This window comes from Lissotriton vulgaris, chromosome 5 (genome assembly GCF_964263255.1).
Source record: "Lissotriton vulgaris chromosome 5, aLisVul1.2, whole genome shotgun sequence".
NCBI lineage: Eukaryota > Metazoa > Chordata > Amphibia > Caudata > Salamandridae > Lissotriton > Lissotriton vulgaris.
In genome coordinates, this window is record NC_141693.1 from 938,159,106 (window position 1) to 938,175,234 (window position 16,129).

The 16,129-nt window shown below is 46.8% G+C and overlaps 1 protein-coding gene across 1 annotated transcript in view; it reads right to left on the reverse strand.

Moving 5' to 3' along the window:
• JAKMIP3 (Janus kinase and microtubule interacting protein 3) overlaps window positions 1-16,129 on the reverse strand; it is a 776,485-nt gene that overhangs the window by 78,526 nt on the left and 681,830 nt on the right. The window contains exon 11 of the mRNA XM_086922542.1: window positions 14,421-14,549. Within this exon, the coding sequence (XP_086778668.1) occupies window positions 14,421-14,549 (129 nt within the window). The remainder of the gene's footprint in view (window positions 1-14,420; window positions 14,550-16,129) is intronic.

The following is a 16,129-nucleotide window of genomic DNA, read 5'->3' on the forward strand; positions in this document are numbered from 1 at the left end:
TCCAATCCAAAACAATCTGCTCCACTCCATTCTAAAACAATTTTCCTCACGCAAATCCAAAACAGTCTGCCCCACTCCAATCTACCCCACTTAAATTCAAAACAATATGCCCCACTTCAATCTGCTCCGCTCCAGTCCAACACAATCTGCCCCACTCCAATCCAGAACAATCTGCCCCACTCCAATCCAAAGCAATCTGCCCACACCATTCCACTCCACTCCAATCTGCCCCACTTCAATCCAAAACAATCTGCCACACTCAAATTCAAATCAATCTTCCCCATCTAATCTGCCCCAATCCAATCTTCCCCTCTCTAATCTGCCCCACTTCAATCTGCTCCACTCCAATCTGCCCCCTCCAATCCAGAACAATCTGCCCAATCCAATGCACCGAACTCCAATCTGCTCCCACACCATAGCAAAACAGTCTGCCCCACCCCAATTCATTCCACTCCAATCTGCTCCACTCTAATCCAAAGCGGTACAAAAGGGGGTGGTGATGGACGGAGCATCTGAACCAAACAAACACTCACACCCAGTCAACAGATCTGGGTTTAATCCATCACCGTTCTTTAGCCCACTCTGCCACCCCAGTTCAGACATGGCCATATGCAAATCAGTCTGACCCTGTGCCTCATGGGAACAGTCCAGCCCGAACTGCCAAGCCATGCCTTCCCTGGACCGGAAACAAGCTTCCTAGGACCGGTTTCTGGCATTACAGCCGTCTTCAGCCTGGCGGTGGATTTGCATATGGCCAAGTCTGAACTGGGGTGGCAGAGTGGGCTAAAGAACAGTGATGGATTAAACGCAGATCTGTTGACTGGGTGTGAGTGTTTGATTGGTTCAGATGCCCCGTCCGTCACCACCCCCTTTTGTACCGCTTTGTTCGCCATAAGTTGGCAGGGTATGCTCAGACGTGAGTCCCTTGCTCACTTTGCTACTGGATTCAAGCAAGCCTGGCTGAAGACGGCTGTAATGCCAGAAACCGGTCCTGGGAAGCTTGAATCCGGTCCAGCGAAGGCATGACTTGGCGGTTCAGGCCGGACTGTTCCCATGAGGCACAGAGTCAGACTGATTTTCATATGGCCAAGTCTGAACTGGGGTGGCAGAGTGGGCTAAAGAACGGTGATGGATTAAACCCAGATCTGTTGACTGGGTGTGAGTGTTTGATTGGTTCAGATGCTCCATCTGTCACCCCCCTCTTTTGTACCGCTACTCTAATCCACTCAAATCTGCTCCACTCCGATCCAAAAAATCTTCCATATTCCAGTCCAAAACATTCTGCCCCACGCCAATCCAAAACAATCTGCCTCACAGCAATCTAAAACAATATGCCCCACTTCAATCTGCCCTGCTCCGATCCAACACAATCTGCCCCACGCCAATACAAAACAATCTGCTCCACTTCAATCTAAAACAATCTCCCCACATCTTTCCACCCACCCCGATCTGCCCCACTCCAATCCAAATCAATCTGCCCTTTTCCAATCCATTCCACTACAATCTGCCCCTCTCCAATACAAAACAATGTGCCCCACTAAATCCAAAACAATCTGCCCCATGTAACCTGCCCCACTCCAATCTGCCCCACTCTAATCTGCTCCACCCCAATCTGCCCCACTCTAACCAAGAACACTCTCTCCTCTCCAATCCACCCTATTACAATCTGCCATACTCCAATGCAAAACAATCTGCCTCCCAATCCAAAACAATCTGCCCCACTCCAATCCAAAACAATCTAATCTGCCTCACTTCAATCTGCCCCACTCCAATCAAAAACAATCTGCCCCACTGCTATCCAAAACAATCTGCCCCACGCCAATCTGCCCCACTCCAATCCAAAACAATCTGCCCACTACAGTCCACCCTATCCCAATCTACCCCACTCAATCCAAAACAATCTTCACCACTTCAATCCATCCCACTCCAATCCATTCCACTTTAATCCAAAACAATCTGCCACACTCCAATCTGCCCTTCTCCAATATGTCTCACTCAAATCTTCCCCACTCCAATCCACCGTACTCCAATAGAAACAGTCTGCCTCACTATAATCTGCCCCCTCCAATGCAAAACAATCTGCCCACTCCTACCAATCCCACTCCAGTCTGCCTCACTCCAGTCCTAAACAATCTGCTCCACTCTAATCTACCCCACTCCAATCCACACCAAATCAATGTACCCCAATCCAGCCCAATCTAATCCAACCCAATCCAGTCCTATCCAGCTCACCCCAATCAAATCCACCTTACTCCATCCCCAATCCAGCACACTACAACCCAACCACCACAATCAATCCCACGACAATCCAAAACAATCTGCCCCCATTACAATCTGCCCCACTCCTTTCCAAAAGAATCTGCTCCACTCCAATACAAAACAATCTGCCCCACTCCTATCCAAAACAATCTGCCTCACTCCAAATCAAAACAATCTGCCCAGTCCAATCCCATAAATCTGCCCCACTCCAATATAAAAGAATCGGACCCTTTCCAATACAAAACAATCTGCTTCACTTCAGTCCAAAACAATCTGCCCCACTCCAATCCAAAACAATCTGCCCCACTACATTCTAAAACAATCTGCCTCACACCAATCCAAAACGGTAGGCCCCACACCAATCTGCCCCACTTCAATCCAAAACAACATGCCCCACTTCAATCTGCCCTGCTCCAATCCAACACAATCTACCCCACTCCAATCCAAAACAATCTGCCCTACACAATCCAAAACAATCTGCTCCACTCCATTCCAAAACAATCTGCCCATATCATTCCACCCCACCCCGATCTGCCTCACTCCATCCCAAATCAATCTGCCCTACTCAAATCCATTCCAATCCATTCCACTCTAATCTGCCCCTCTCCAATACAAAACAATCCACCCCACTAAATCCAAAACAATCTGCCCCATCTAACCTGCCCCACTCCAATCCGCCACAGTCTAATCTGTTCCACTCCAGTCTGCCCCACTCTAACCAAGAACAATCTGTCCACTCCAATCTATTACAATCTGCCCTACTCCAATGTAAAACAATCTGCCTCCCAATCCAAAACAATCTGCCCGACTCCAATCCAAAACAATCTAATCTGCCTCACTTCAATCTGCCCCACTCCAATCAAAAACAATCTACCCTCCCAAGTCTGCCCCACTTCTATCCAAAACAACCTGCCCCACTCAATCCAAAACAATCTGCCCACTACAGTCCACCCCATCCCAATCTACCCCACTCAATCCAAAACAATCTGCCACACTCCAGTCTGCCCCTCTCCAATGTCTCTCACTCCAATCTGCCCCACTCCAATCCGCCTTACTCCAATCGAAAACAGTCTGCCCCACTCTAATCTGCCCACCTCCAATGCAAAACAATCTGCCCACTCCAGTCTGCCTCACTCCAATCCTTAACAATCTGCTCCACTCTAATCTGCCCCTCTGCAATCCACTCCATCCCAATTCACCCCACTCCAATCCGATCCACCCCAAATCAAATCAATCTACCCCAATCCAGCCCAATCTAATCCAACCCAATCCAGTCCTATCCAGCTCACCCCAATCAAATCCACCTTACTCCATCTCCAATCCACCACACTACAACCCAACCCCCACAATCAACCCCACTACAATCCAAAACAATCTGCCCCCACTACAATCTGCCCCACACCATTCCAAAAGAATCTGCTTCACTCCAATACAAAACAGTCTGCCCCACTCCAAATCCAAAACAATCTGCCCTACTCCTATCCAAAACACTCTGCCCCACTCCAATACAAAACAATCTGCCCAATTCCAATCCAAAATAATCTGCCCCACTCCAATCCAAAACAATCTGACCCACTCCAATCCACCCCGCTCCAGTCCTATCCACCTCATCCAAATCCAATCCACCTCACCTCACCCCAATCCAATCCACCCCACTCCAATCCAACCCATCCCACACCAATACAATGCATCCCATTCCAGCCAAATCCAATCTACCCCACTCCAATCCACCCCAATCCACCCCAAACCACCTCACTCCACTCCACTCCAATCCAATCCAATCCACCCCACCCTAATCCAATCCATCTCAATCCAATCCACCCCATTGCAATGCAGTCTTCTCCACTTCAATCCACCCCACCCCACACCGATCCAATCCACCCAACACCAATTCACGCCACCCCATTCCACCTCACTCCATTCCACCCAACTCTTGTCCACCACAGTCCAATCCAAGCCACCCCATTCCAATCCACCCCACTTCACCCCACTCCAATCCACCCCACCCCACCCCACCTAAATCCAGTCCATCCCACCCAACCACATTTCATTCCACCCCCTCCAATCTAATCCACCCCACTCCAATGCACCCCACTCTACTCCAAACCACCCCACTCTACCCTAGTCCAAACCACCCCACCCCACCCCATTTCAGTCCACCCCACTCAATTCAATCCATTTATCCCACCACACTCCAATAAACCCCACTCCAGTCCAATTCACCACACTCCAGTCCAATCCATCCCACCCCACTCCAGTCCAATCCAACCCACTCCAATCCACCTCACTCCAATCCAATCCACCCCTCAAGTCCACTTCAAGTCACCCCCTCCATGCCACTCAAATTCACCCCACTGCAAACCACTCTACTCTAATCCAATCCACGCCACCCCAGCCCAATGCACCCCACCCCAATCAAATCTTTTCCAATCCAATCTTTTCCAATCCAATCTATCTGAATTCAATCCAACTCACACCATTTCAATCCACCCCACTCCAATACAATCCACCCCATCCAGTCCACCCACTTCAGCCCACCCACTCCACTAAATCCAACCCACTCTATCCCAATCCAATCCACCCCAATCTACTCCAGTCCAATCCACCCACTACCTCAATCCACTCTAATCCATTCTGCCACTGTATTCTACAACACTGCACTATATGACACTTCACTTTGCGAAACTTTCTGCCACTGAACCACCGAACTCTACTCACCTCTACGACACTCTGCTCCCCCTACTCCACTCTACAGCACTCTTCTTCAGTAAATCCAGTCTACAACACTGTACTCCCCAGTTCACACTAGTGTACAACATGGCAAAACCGTATTGCCAAAGCCAATAGCTTTTGCCAATGCTTGTTAAAAGGATGATGCTCAGAAAGTAGGACCTTTCTTTTGCAAAATATTGTTTTCAGATATATCTGTACAGGTCAATCAACTGAAGTGAATCTGGAACACAGCTCCCAGAAATTGTCTATGTGATAAACAAAAACCTTTGGAACACCTCACACTTGCCTACAAGCAAGTTAATGCTTGTGGAGTGGAGAGCTAGCTGCCTAGACCAGCAGGAATCTTCCTCGGTCCCACAAGATCTTGCACTCTCACTGCCTCACAGCTTGCAAAGTCCGGCTTGCCTGTGGGCCTGCTCTGTGTCAGAAAAGTCATAGCTGGGCTGCAGGCATAAGCTGAAATTCAACACTTTCTGGGAGCCAGGTGTCCTCTGGCAGTCAAAGGTCATTACATGTGATGTCACCAGGTAAGAGGTCGTATGATGTCACTTCCTGTGATGTCATCCATTAACAAAGGGCACATGATGTCATTTCTGCTACCCCTGTAATTTTGGTGAATCAAAGCCCTGACAAATTTAAATGGTATGCTACAAATACTGCTCTAATGTGAATGAAGGGCAGTGATTCGCAACTCCCCCGTTGGTAACATGAATAGTAATGATGGCAATACATTTTACCTACAGTAAATATCAAGAAAGATTCAACTTCCAATGTTTCGATAATTCAAAAAAGTGGAGAATAATAACTCTTCTTCAGAGCTTTATATTAAGTACTTCATTTTTTTTTGTTTAAGTACATTTATAGACCCGCAGATAACTGGAAGAGTGTTTGATTAAGTCTGATAAAGAACGCATTCATAACGTATGGCAGCGAGTCCTGTGAAAAACTAGCAGCCATGGTTTTAGTTACCTGAACAAATGTATGTATATGCTGAGCAATTTAAAGTGCACAGCCCTGTCACTTGTTCAAAAGATTCATGTCGAGATAGAACAGGAAGTGGGATAATGAACTGTAATTTGCACATCAATTAGGAGACGCTCTCCTTTTAACTTAAGAGCACGTCACAATGCCAAGTAGCAGCTTGTGTGTAATCTTAAAGGATTCAAGAGGAATTACTTTCCAGGCCTTTAAGTGGTTAAGACTCTTGATGATTGACTGACAGAGGGTTTCATTTTTAAGGGTTTTCCATAAAATATTCTGCTAGAACCCGGTAAACTGATTGGGGGTATAAAAATGCAAATGCAATATAGCTGAACACAAAATACAGCTCTGTCGCTCGGAGGGTGAAGAAAAACGTCGGGTTAGGAGCCATAAATCAAAATTCGTGATTCCAAGCTGCACGCGAGGGATGTTATGTATTCAAAGCAGACGGTTCACAGAGAGGCACTGCCTTCCTGCATGTTAAAGAGGCCCTTACTCATTTCATGTGTGCTGCTTTGAAGTTAAGACCTGTGAGGACTGTCGATAGCACCAGAGAAGGTTAGAAAGGTCAAATTTGATGATTAAAGATTGTTTAAGAAAGAAAGGCATTGGCAAGGCCAATCGGTCTCGCTTTTACCAGGTGAGTGCCAAAGTATTGTCTTTATCAGTGCCTTTTAAGTTACTGTTTTAACATGGATGTTGAGCGTTTTGTGACAATAAAACTAAATGAGCGAAAAAAGAATGCCACTCCAAGTAGCAACTTATGTCAGGCATATGCGTTAAGACATACTCGGAGACTATGAGAGCACATATGTCTACATGTCTACATGCATGCACATAATAAGTACAATGTCACAGCAGCCTTTTGGTTTATTTAGTAAAATCATTTGGGCGTAAGCATTTAAAAAATAGGAACAGACGCGGCCGGCAGTGGCGGCTCCTACACTATGGAGGAGGAGCGTCGCCCCACTGCTTTCTTGCAGTGCGAGAAGCAGAAACATAAAATGGCAATAACTTCTAGTTATTACCATTTTATATTTGTGTTGTGGTGTGGGGCTGCTTCTCTGCTCTCCCAAGCAGGGCAAGGGCAGAGTGGTGTGCCCACTCCTGAGTGCACTAAGACTGTTCTCCATGCAGGATGCAATGCAGCCTGCATGGAGAACATGCCTACCCCATAAGCCCCTGGCTGGGCACCCTCCCGACCAATCACAACTCTGCATTCACTGTTGTGATTGGCTTACGGGAGAGAGCCTGGATGCCTGCTGCCTGTTCCTTGTAAGTTTAATGATTTTTTTTTATTAAACCCCCTCGTGTGACCTCCCCTGTGACCCACTTCTCCCTGCACGACCCCCCCTCTGCCTGCTCCCCCACCTGCGAGCCATGCTGAGCCACAACAATATGTCACATTGCACTTAATTTACTTGATGCGCCATTTAATACAAAGTATTTTGATTAATACAAAGTATTTTGATTATTGATTTTTTCTTTATGCATTAACACAGGGTTTCTATGAATGAAAAACAATTCAGTGATTAAAACCTACATTTACCCTGTTTTTCTGTTTGGATTTGCCTTTAATGATTTACTCTAGAGGTCAGGCTAATTGATGTAACCATGGCTTAATATATTTTGAATGATTTATGTATGTTTTGAAGTGATCAGGTTACATACCCGACTGGACCATTGTTTACGCTTTTACTGTATTGCCCAGGTTCTGAGGGATACCCCATAATAACTTGAGCCACAACTGGCAGCTGCCACAGGTTACACAGGTGGGGTGGGGCAGGTGCTGGGCAGGGGGCGTGGGCAGCAGCCGCGGCCCGTGGAGGGAGTTACGGTCGGGCAGGAAGGCGGGGAGGGGGGGGTGCAAAAAACTGGCACATGGATAATTGCAGGTAAGTAAACAATTTAATTAATAAAATGAATTTCGTAGCGCGCCTTGCATCGCAAAATGCAATGCAGTGCGCGCTACGAAATTCGTTTCATTAATTCAATTGTTTACTTACCTGCAATTATCCATGTGCCGGTTTTTAGCACCCCCCACCCTGCCCCTCCCCGCCTTCCTGCCCCACCGTAACTCCCTCCCCGGGCCACGGCTGGTGGGCAGATGACAGGATAGGGGAAGTAAAAAAAAACACTCACCTTGCGCTCGTCGCACAGATGACTCACCAATGCAGTGAGAGCAAGGTAAGTGGTTTTATTTATTTTACTTTCCCTATCCCATCATCTGTTCACTTCCTCCCCCTCCCGCCCACCCCATCGCTTTTACATGTGCTGGCAGTGCCTGAATAGGGGGTGGGGAGGCTTAGTGCTTAATTTGAGCTGGTGGGACCTACCAGGACTAATATTTCATTATCAGGCATTCCCCAAGTGCAACAGAGGGGACAACATACAAGCACGAAAGAAGACAGAAGAGAAGACCAAAAATCGTCAACAAGTGAGAAAGTAGGAGCCTGCAAAAGTGAGATAAAGGGGCAAGGAGCATCTGGCATTGGATTAAAGAGATATGAGGTGGATTCTGGTCAACCCAGACTTTGTATTTGGAGCATGGACATTTAATTGCACCAGCCTCTGTCTTTTGAGCAGTGCTTTGGGCAGCATCACCCATTATGTTACAAACTAAGCACTGGGGAGCCAAGAGGTTGGGTGGCTGTGAAAAGGAATTTGGAAAATCAAAGAAGCATGGATGTAAAGGGGTCCTCGGATTAAAAATCTCCTTAAAATATTTTATAAAACAAGAATGACAAAGCCAATTGGTATGGCTTTCAATTTCAGTTATTAGGCATATGTAGTGGTTTTTCAATGGTTATTTGCAGTTTTCGGTACCTAACGTAATGAGATAAAGAGCAGCTTATGAATTAAAACCATGTAAATCTTACAGAATTAGTTTTGTAATGTTTTTTAAATGTCTCAAATAGTATGTTGTCCCTGATCCTCCTGGACCTGTCAGCACCCTTCGACACGGTCTGCCATCGCACTTTAAAGACACGCCTCCTAGAAGCCGGAATCCAAGAGAAGGCTCTTGACTGGACCACCTCCTTCCTCTCCGGCAGAACCCAGAGTGTCCGCCTCCCACCCTCCAGATCCGAAGTCACCAACATCATCTGCGGCATCCCCTAGGGCTCATCCCTCAGCCCAACTCTGTTCAACGTCTACATGGCCCCCCTCACACAAGGGGCCCGCCAACACGACCTCAACATCATCTCCTACGCTGACGACACCCAGCTCATCCTCTCTCTCACCAAGGATCCACACACCGCCAAAACCAACCTCCATGAGAGAATGAAGGCCTTCGCCGATTGGATGAGGAGCAGCCGTCCGAAGCTGAACTCGGACAAGACGGAGGTCCTCATCCTCGGACCCACCCCCTCAGCCTGGGATGACTCCTGGTGGCTGACCACACTGGGAACAGCACCAACACACACCGACCATGCACGCAATCTAGGATTCATCCTCGACTCCTCCCACTCCATGTCTAAGCAGGTCAACGCCGTCTCCTCCTCCTGCAACAACACCCTCCGCATGCTCCGCAGGATCTACAAGTGGATCCCGACCGAAACAAGAACAATGGTGACACAGGCCCTCGTCAGCAGCAGACTGGACTATGGCAACGCACTCTACACAGGGATCCCAGCCAAAAACATACAACGACTACAACCCATCCAAAACGCCTTCGCCCGACTGGTCGTCAACGTTTCCTGCCGCAGCCACATCACCCCCCACCTGAGAGACCTACACTGGCTCCCCATCGACAAGGGGATCACCTTCAAGATCCTCACCCACGCACATAAAGCACTCCACAAGGCCGGACCAGCCTACCTGAACAGCAGACTCAGCTTCCACACCCCCACCCGCCAGCTCTGCACCACCAGCCTCGCCCTCGCCGCTGTCCCCCGCATCCAACGAACCACCTCCGGCGGCAGATCCTCCTTCTACCTCGCCACCAAGACCTGGAACACCCTCTCTACCCACATAAGGCAGACCCAAGACCTACTCGCCTTCAGAAGCCTCCTCAAGACCTGGCTCTTTGAGCAGTAGCAGCACCCCCCTCCTCCCCTCAGCGCCTTGGGACCCTCACGGGTAAGTAGCGCGCTTTACAAGTACTCTGATTGATTGATTGTTCATTTGCTAGCACTGTCAATGAACTATCTCAGGGCAACGTGATGTGGAAAATATTAACGTCTTAAACACAATCTCAATGGAATCGATGTAAGACTTTTAATTCACAGTCAGGTCAATGCATAAGAAATACTGCATTCAATACCAACAGCAAAAAACACATTTTACATTATAATTAAATTTGTAAATATAATATGATGTTTCAGTGCATTTGTCTGTAGGAGTCATTATCCTATTCTTATATATGCATGTTTCAACGTGGCTTGTTTGTGACTGCATTTTTTACATATGTTCAGGTCTTACTCCGTATATCCACAGTATAAGAAACAGATTTATTGGTTGGGGCGGAATTGGGGGGATTCCCACTCCGGCAACAACCACAATCCTTGTTAGGGTGAACCAAAAAAGACACTAAATTAACCTAGCTTGAAACAAAAGTAGTCAGGCTCAACTTGGAGGCAATGTGCAAAGTATTTATACAGTGCACAAATAATACAATGAAAACCCATCACAATAAAAATCCCAAACTAATTTAGATCAACAGGTTTCATTTTAATACATAATACAATACCAGAATTACAATTATCCAATCAACCGGAGATATGCAATTAAAATGTAAGTAAAAATAGTGCCTAAAAGCACAAAGCATATAATGTCAATACAAGGACCCCCTGCTACTAATATGGGTTCCTAGGGCAGGGAAAATACAAGCATTGAAGGGAAATTTCCTAGGTGTGTCTTCTAAATATGCGTGACCTTATACTAAACACACATGATGTTAATAGACTCAGTGTCATCTGGTTGCGCTAGACCGGGTAATGCCACAAGTTCAGTCTGACAATAATAGTGCACGGGTCAGGTACACAGACCAGGTTAGTCCCTCTGAAAAGCTACCTTCTCAAAGTTGGGCACAATGACTTCAATTTGCGTTGGTGAGGCCAAGAGGAGGAGGCTGAGCATCAAAGACGGTCATTGCTGTACGGTGAAAAGAAATCAGGCATAGCAGACGGTCATCGCTGTAGCACAAAGAGTCAGTAAGCCACCAAGGATGGTCATTGCTGACACAATGTGTTGGCAGTTGTCACTAGCTGTCAGTGCTGTAGTGCAAAATGCAGCACTCTTATTGTTGGTCACCACGAACATTCATTGTTGTCAGGAAGAGCAGGTTTAACTGGAGCTTCACGTTAGAAGTCATTGCGGGTGACAGAGTTTCAACTTGAGCAGCCCGTTTGCGTTGAGAACAGCCTAAACTTCAGGTTTTTCACCTTCACTTAATGTCACTACAATGCCAGCTAAGCGTACAGGAACTGGGGGTGGGGGGGCTTTATAGATAAGGACTCCCTCCGGCAGAGACTAGTAGCAGGTTTCAGGCAGCTGCAGTCCAGTTGCAGCAGGGCAAATGGCAGTGCAGATAGGCCTCTTAAGCATGTTGAGTCCCTGTAGTTTTCACAGAAAATCAGTCAACTGACCATTTTAGTCACTCCGAGTAGCCTGAAATGAAGGCAAGCAGGTCCAATCTTACATTTCAGACAGCAAGGCACCAGGGCAGCAGTCCTTCATCTTTAACTGTCACAGGTCCAGGGATGAAAAGTGGCGCTAGAGATCCAATAATGATATTGTGCCTGCCTTTGAGTGTGGTGGCTTCCTGCTCTACACCCAAAACTGAGTTTAGATATCTTTTCCCCTGGTTAAGGCCTCAAACTGTCAGGGGGTGACAAATGGCTGTCTGGTGTAAGGTTCCCTTGTGCCTGTTGTGAGCAAAGCCCTTTGAAGTCTAAATGAGGCTGGGTACAGCCCCTCCCCAGTTATTCTTTCAGGATTGTCCACCCTCTCCACACCTAAGCCCTCTTTGTATCACTGTCTAGAAGTAATGCACAAACCCCAACAACAGGGTCACTCTCAGTGATGTGATCTAGGACACTGGAAAAGGGTACAGATGGTTAGGCCAAGAAAATGTCATCTTTCTAAACGTGTCATTTTTCAGAACCTATGAACTTAAAATCCTACTTCACCATTAAAGGCGATTGTAAGTTACAATTTGTTTGGGTGCAAACAGCATACCTGTATCTGCTCCCAATCTAAAGTTACCACAACAACAAAAAACTGGTGGTGACCCTGCAAAAAGGGCCAGGTCCAACATGAACCCACTTAAGCTAAAACGTAGGGTAAGCTAATCAATACCATGATGGACTTCCCTGCTTAGGCAATATAAAATGTATAATAGCCCTCGTTAGCAGGGGCACTTGTAAGTTTTATTCCCATCCAAGCCTACCTGTATTCCCCAAGCATAATCCTCTGGGGTTACTACACTAGCTAATGGGGAACCCTTCTCCTCATCTGTGGATCACATCAGTGGAGCTCCTGGCCTTAACTTGCTCACAGGTGCACCCCAATAGACAGACACCACCACCATACCTATTAAGGTAATGTGGCCCATTCCCTTCCTTGGGCCAGACTTCTGTCTCCAACCTGCTAGAACCTGAGATTTGTTTAGCTTTCGACTAAAGATCCTTCAGTCTTACTTCATAAGCCAACACACGTTTCTTTTCCTCCAAGCCCCTGTCAGCCTTCTTTGTAGCCCTCTTGTCAGCAGCCTTCTCCTTGGCTGCTTCCAATTTCACTTTAGCTAGCTGCAGGTTAAGCTCCTTCTCAGCCCTTCAGTCCTTCAGCTCTTTATTTAAGAGACAGGCAGGGGACCTTGCTTCTGTAAGCAGGGTTTCCTCCTCTTCTTGCTGTAGCTCTGGGCCTATGGTCATGCCATCTCCTTTCTCTTCCTAAATTTGGTCCTCCACATTCACCTCTCCTACTCAGGCTTATTGCCATCCCACCCTTTGGGTTGTAGCCTGCTTCCTACAGACCTCCTCAAAAGCTCTTAGGGCTATTTGAAAGTCTACATATGTGGACCCCTTCTCCACGGTTAGTCCCCTATGCTAGTAGAGCTTCCTCAACTTTGCCATCTGAAGGTTCTCAATGCTGTTAAGCTCCAAATCCATCTTCTCAAGCAGATATCACAAGTGAAACAAATGAAAGTCAGGAATAGATTCTGGAGAAAGAAATAAGATAGCTAATCAAGGAGAATTTAAACTAAATGTTGAATCTGATGCTATATTACTTATAAAGGGTTATGCGAAAATCACTGTGGGCCTCATTATGATGTTGGGCAGTAAGCCATCCAATAGCTCGTCGGAGGCTTTCCACCCGACATCAGAGGTTTCCGTCCGACCATCTTATTACGATACTGGCAGTCGGAGCGAATCACGGGGGAATTCCGCACAGCTTCTGCCGGGCTCACAGAGCCCATCGAGGCGGCGGTCGGAATGATATTCCTCAAATGGCAGTGGAGGCAGCCTTGGTTCCACAGTCACGATTACAATTTTGCTTTCTGTCTACCCTTTCATTGCAGTCAACCTGCCATGAAAAGGCAGGTGGAAAGTGACTTTGGGGCCCCTAGAAGGGCCCCCATCACCCCTGGGCCTCCGCTATGGGGACTGGGGGCCAAACATCAATGCACTGTGTTGCAGACAAACATCCATTTTTGTATTGCAGCTTGTGCTGCAGCCCTTTTCCAGCTGTCGCCTAAGTTGCAATGGGAAAATAGATGTTTCTGACTCCCATCCAAATTCTGCAGGTGGAACCGCTGACTAATAGTCGGGTTGATTCCATGGTGCTACAGTGTCGGTCGGATGCTTATCTGACCTACATCGTCATAGACCCCTGATTGGCACTACACAAACACAAGTACTGGATCTCACCACTGAACACCAATGTAAGAAATTGAGTTATTGGTTGAGGGGGTGGATACTCCACTCAGGCAACCACCACATATCTTGTCAGGGTGAAGCTTGGCTTAACTAAGAGGCAATGTGTAAGGAATTTATGCAGCCTACAAACAGTAACACAATGCAACAAAAATCTCAAAACAATTTAGAAATATAGGGTGTATTTTAAAAAATAAAATAATACCAGAATGACAAAAGTCCAATCAGTAGAACTGGAGATATGCAATTTTAAAGTTTTAAGTAAAAATAGCACCTAAAAGAATAAAGTGCTACTTAAGGTCATCTGGTTGCTATCAGGGAAAGTCACAAGTTCATGCCGACCCAGATGGAGTGCAGGTCGGATACAGGGACTAGGTTAGTACAACTCAAGAACAAAAATCAATTTTGCGGTTCACTAATCATTCCTAATTTTCTGGTTTATCTGTACCAAAACCAGCGAGAGTAGTTCATTGAATAAAAAGATCATGCACACATTTGATTGTTAATTGAGCAGCATAGCATATAACATTTAAAAGCTGATTTATATCAGGTAATTTAAGCCATTTGGACCTTAACTTCTCGTTCCGCATCTAGCGTTCCTCCAACTTGTTCCTGAAGCAGAGCATATGCACGTTGAAGAGCCTGATACTCCATCGTCAATTGGCGAAATCTCAACTCTGTTTCTTCTTTGGCCATTCCCTGTAAAGTATGAATCAAAATATACTTTTTAAACCATTCCCATTTCCTTGAAAACGAACACCATTCCTATAAATAAGCCTTGCAACGAAAAACCAGGATCATCTTAGCTGTCGGCTCACATCAAAGAAGGCCATAAATGTCTAGTTAGTAATGAGATACAGCATACAATAGTATCAATACATGACATGGCTGTAGACCAAAATTCAAATTCAGTCTCAGTGACATGTAGGAACTTCCTGAAACCATATTCTATGCCACAATAAAATAAATTTGAATAATGACAGTATTATTTATTTATTATTTATTTATTTATTTATTTAATGATTTTGTTAAGCGCGTAGTAACTCAAGAGAGCATCCCAGCGCTGACCTGCTTCTTCCGGGGTTTCTGCCGTCTGGTGTGTTTATGTTTGGGGGAAAAGGGAGGTCTTAAGGGATTTTCTGAACTGGAGATAGTTCGATTCTGTCCTGAGTCTTCGTGGGAGAAGGTTCCAATGTTTAGCAGTGTGGACCGAAAACCGACGGCCGCCAGTCTTGGCTTTTTTGACTCTGGGAGCCGAGATGAAATTTTCTGTACTGGATCGAAGGTCTCTTTTCGATTTATAGGGATTTAAGATTTCCTTGAGAAGAGGGGGGCCGTTGTTGTTGAGGGTTTTGTGGGCCAGGCAGAGGGCCTTAAAGATAACCCTCTCTCTCACTGGGAGCCAGTGCAGGGATTTAAGAGCCGGTTTGGCGGAGGATCTTCCTGGTGTTCCTGTGAGTAGGCGGGTGGCGGCATTTTGGACTTTTTGTAGTGTGTTCATGGTGGCTTCAGGAGCTCCCAGGTAGATGGCGTTGCAGTAATCTAGTCTTGCCAGGATTAGACCCTGAATGAGAAGCCTTCTTGCGGTGTCGGGGAGCAGGGGGAAGATCTTCCTGCAGGCTCTGAGTAACCCGAAACAAGTTCCTGCTGTCTTTTTAGCCTGGGTCCTGAAGCTCATATCTTTCTCGATCCATACCCCGAGGCTCTTAACCTCTTCCTTGGGAGCGGGGGGGTCACCTAGGCAGCTAGGCCAAAGGTGAGATGGCAGAGATGGTTCCTTGTGGCCCATCAGGAGTATCTCGGTCTTAGAACCGTTTAGTTTTAGCGAGGATAGATTCATCCATCGGTGGACTTCAGACAAGCAGCTGTGGAGGTCAGAAGGGGCGTGGTGGGGGTGTGAGAGGGTTACGATCAACTGAGTGTCGTCGGCGTAGTTGATAATTGACACGCCAAACGAGCTGACCCTCTTCTCCAGTGGGGCCATGTATACGTTGAACAACGTAGGGCTCAAGGATGAGCCCTGCGGTACTCCACACCGGAGGGGGATGGTAGGTGAGTGGCTGTCATTTTCCCGCACCTGGAAGGAACGTCCTGATAAGAATGATTCGAGCCACTTCAGGGCCGAACCTTTTATTCCGACTTCTCCCAGTCGGTGAATAAGGGTAGGGTGGTCCACAGTGTCGAAGGCCGCACTGAGGTCTAGGAGGATCACTGCCACTGATCCTCCCGTGTCCAGAATGCTTCTGGCCTTCTCCACTGCTGCCAGTATGCTCATGAAA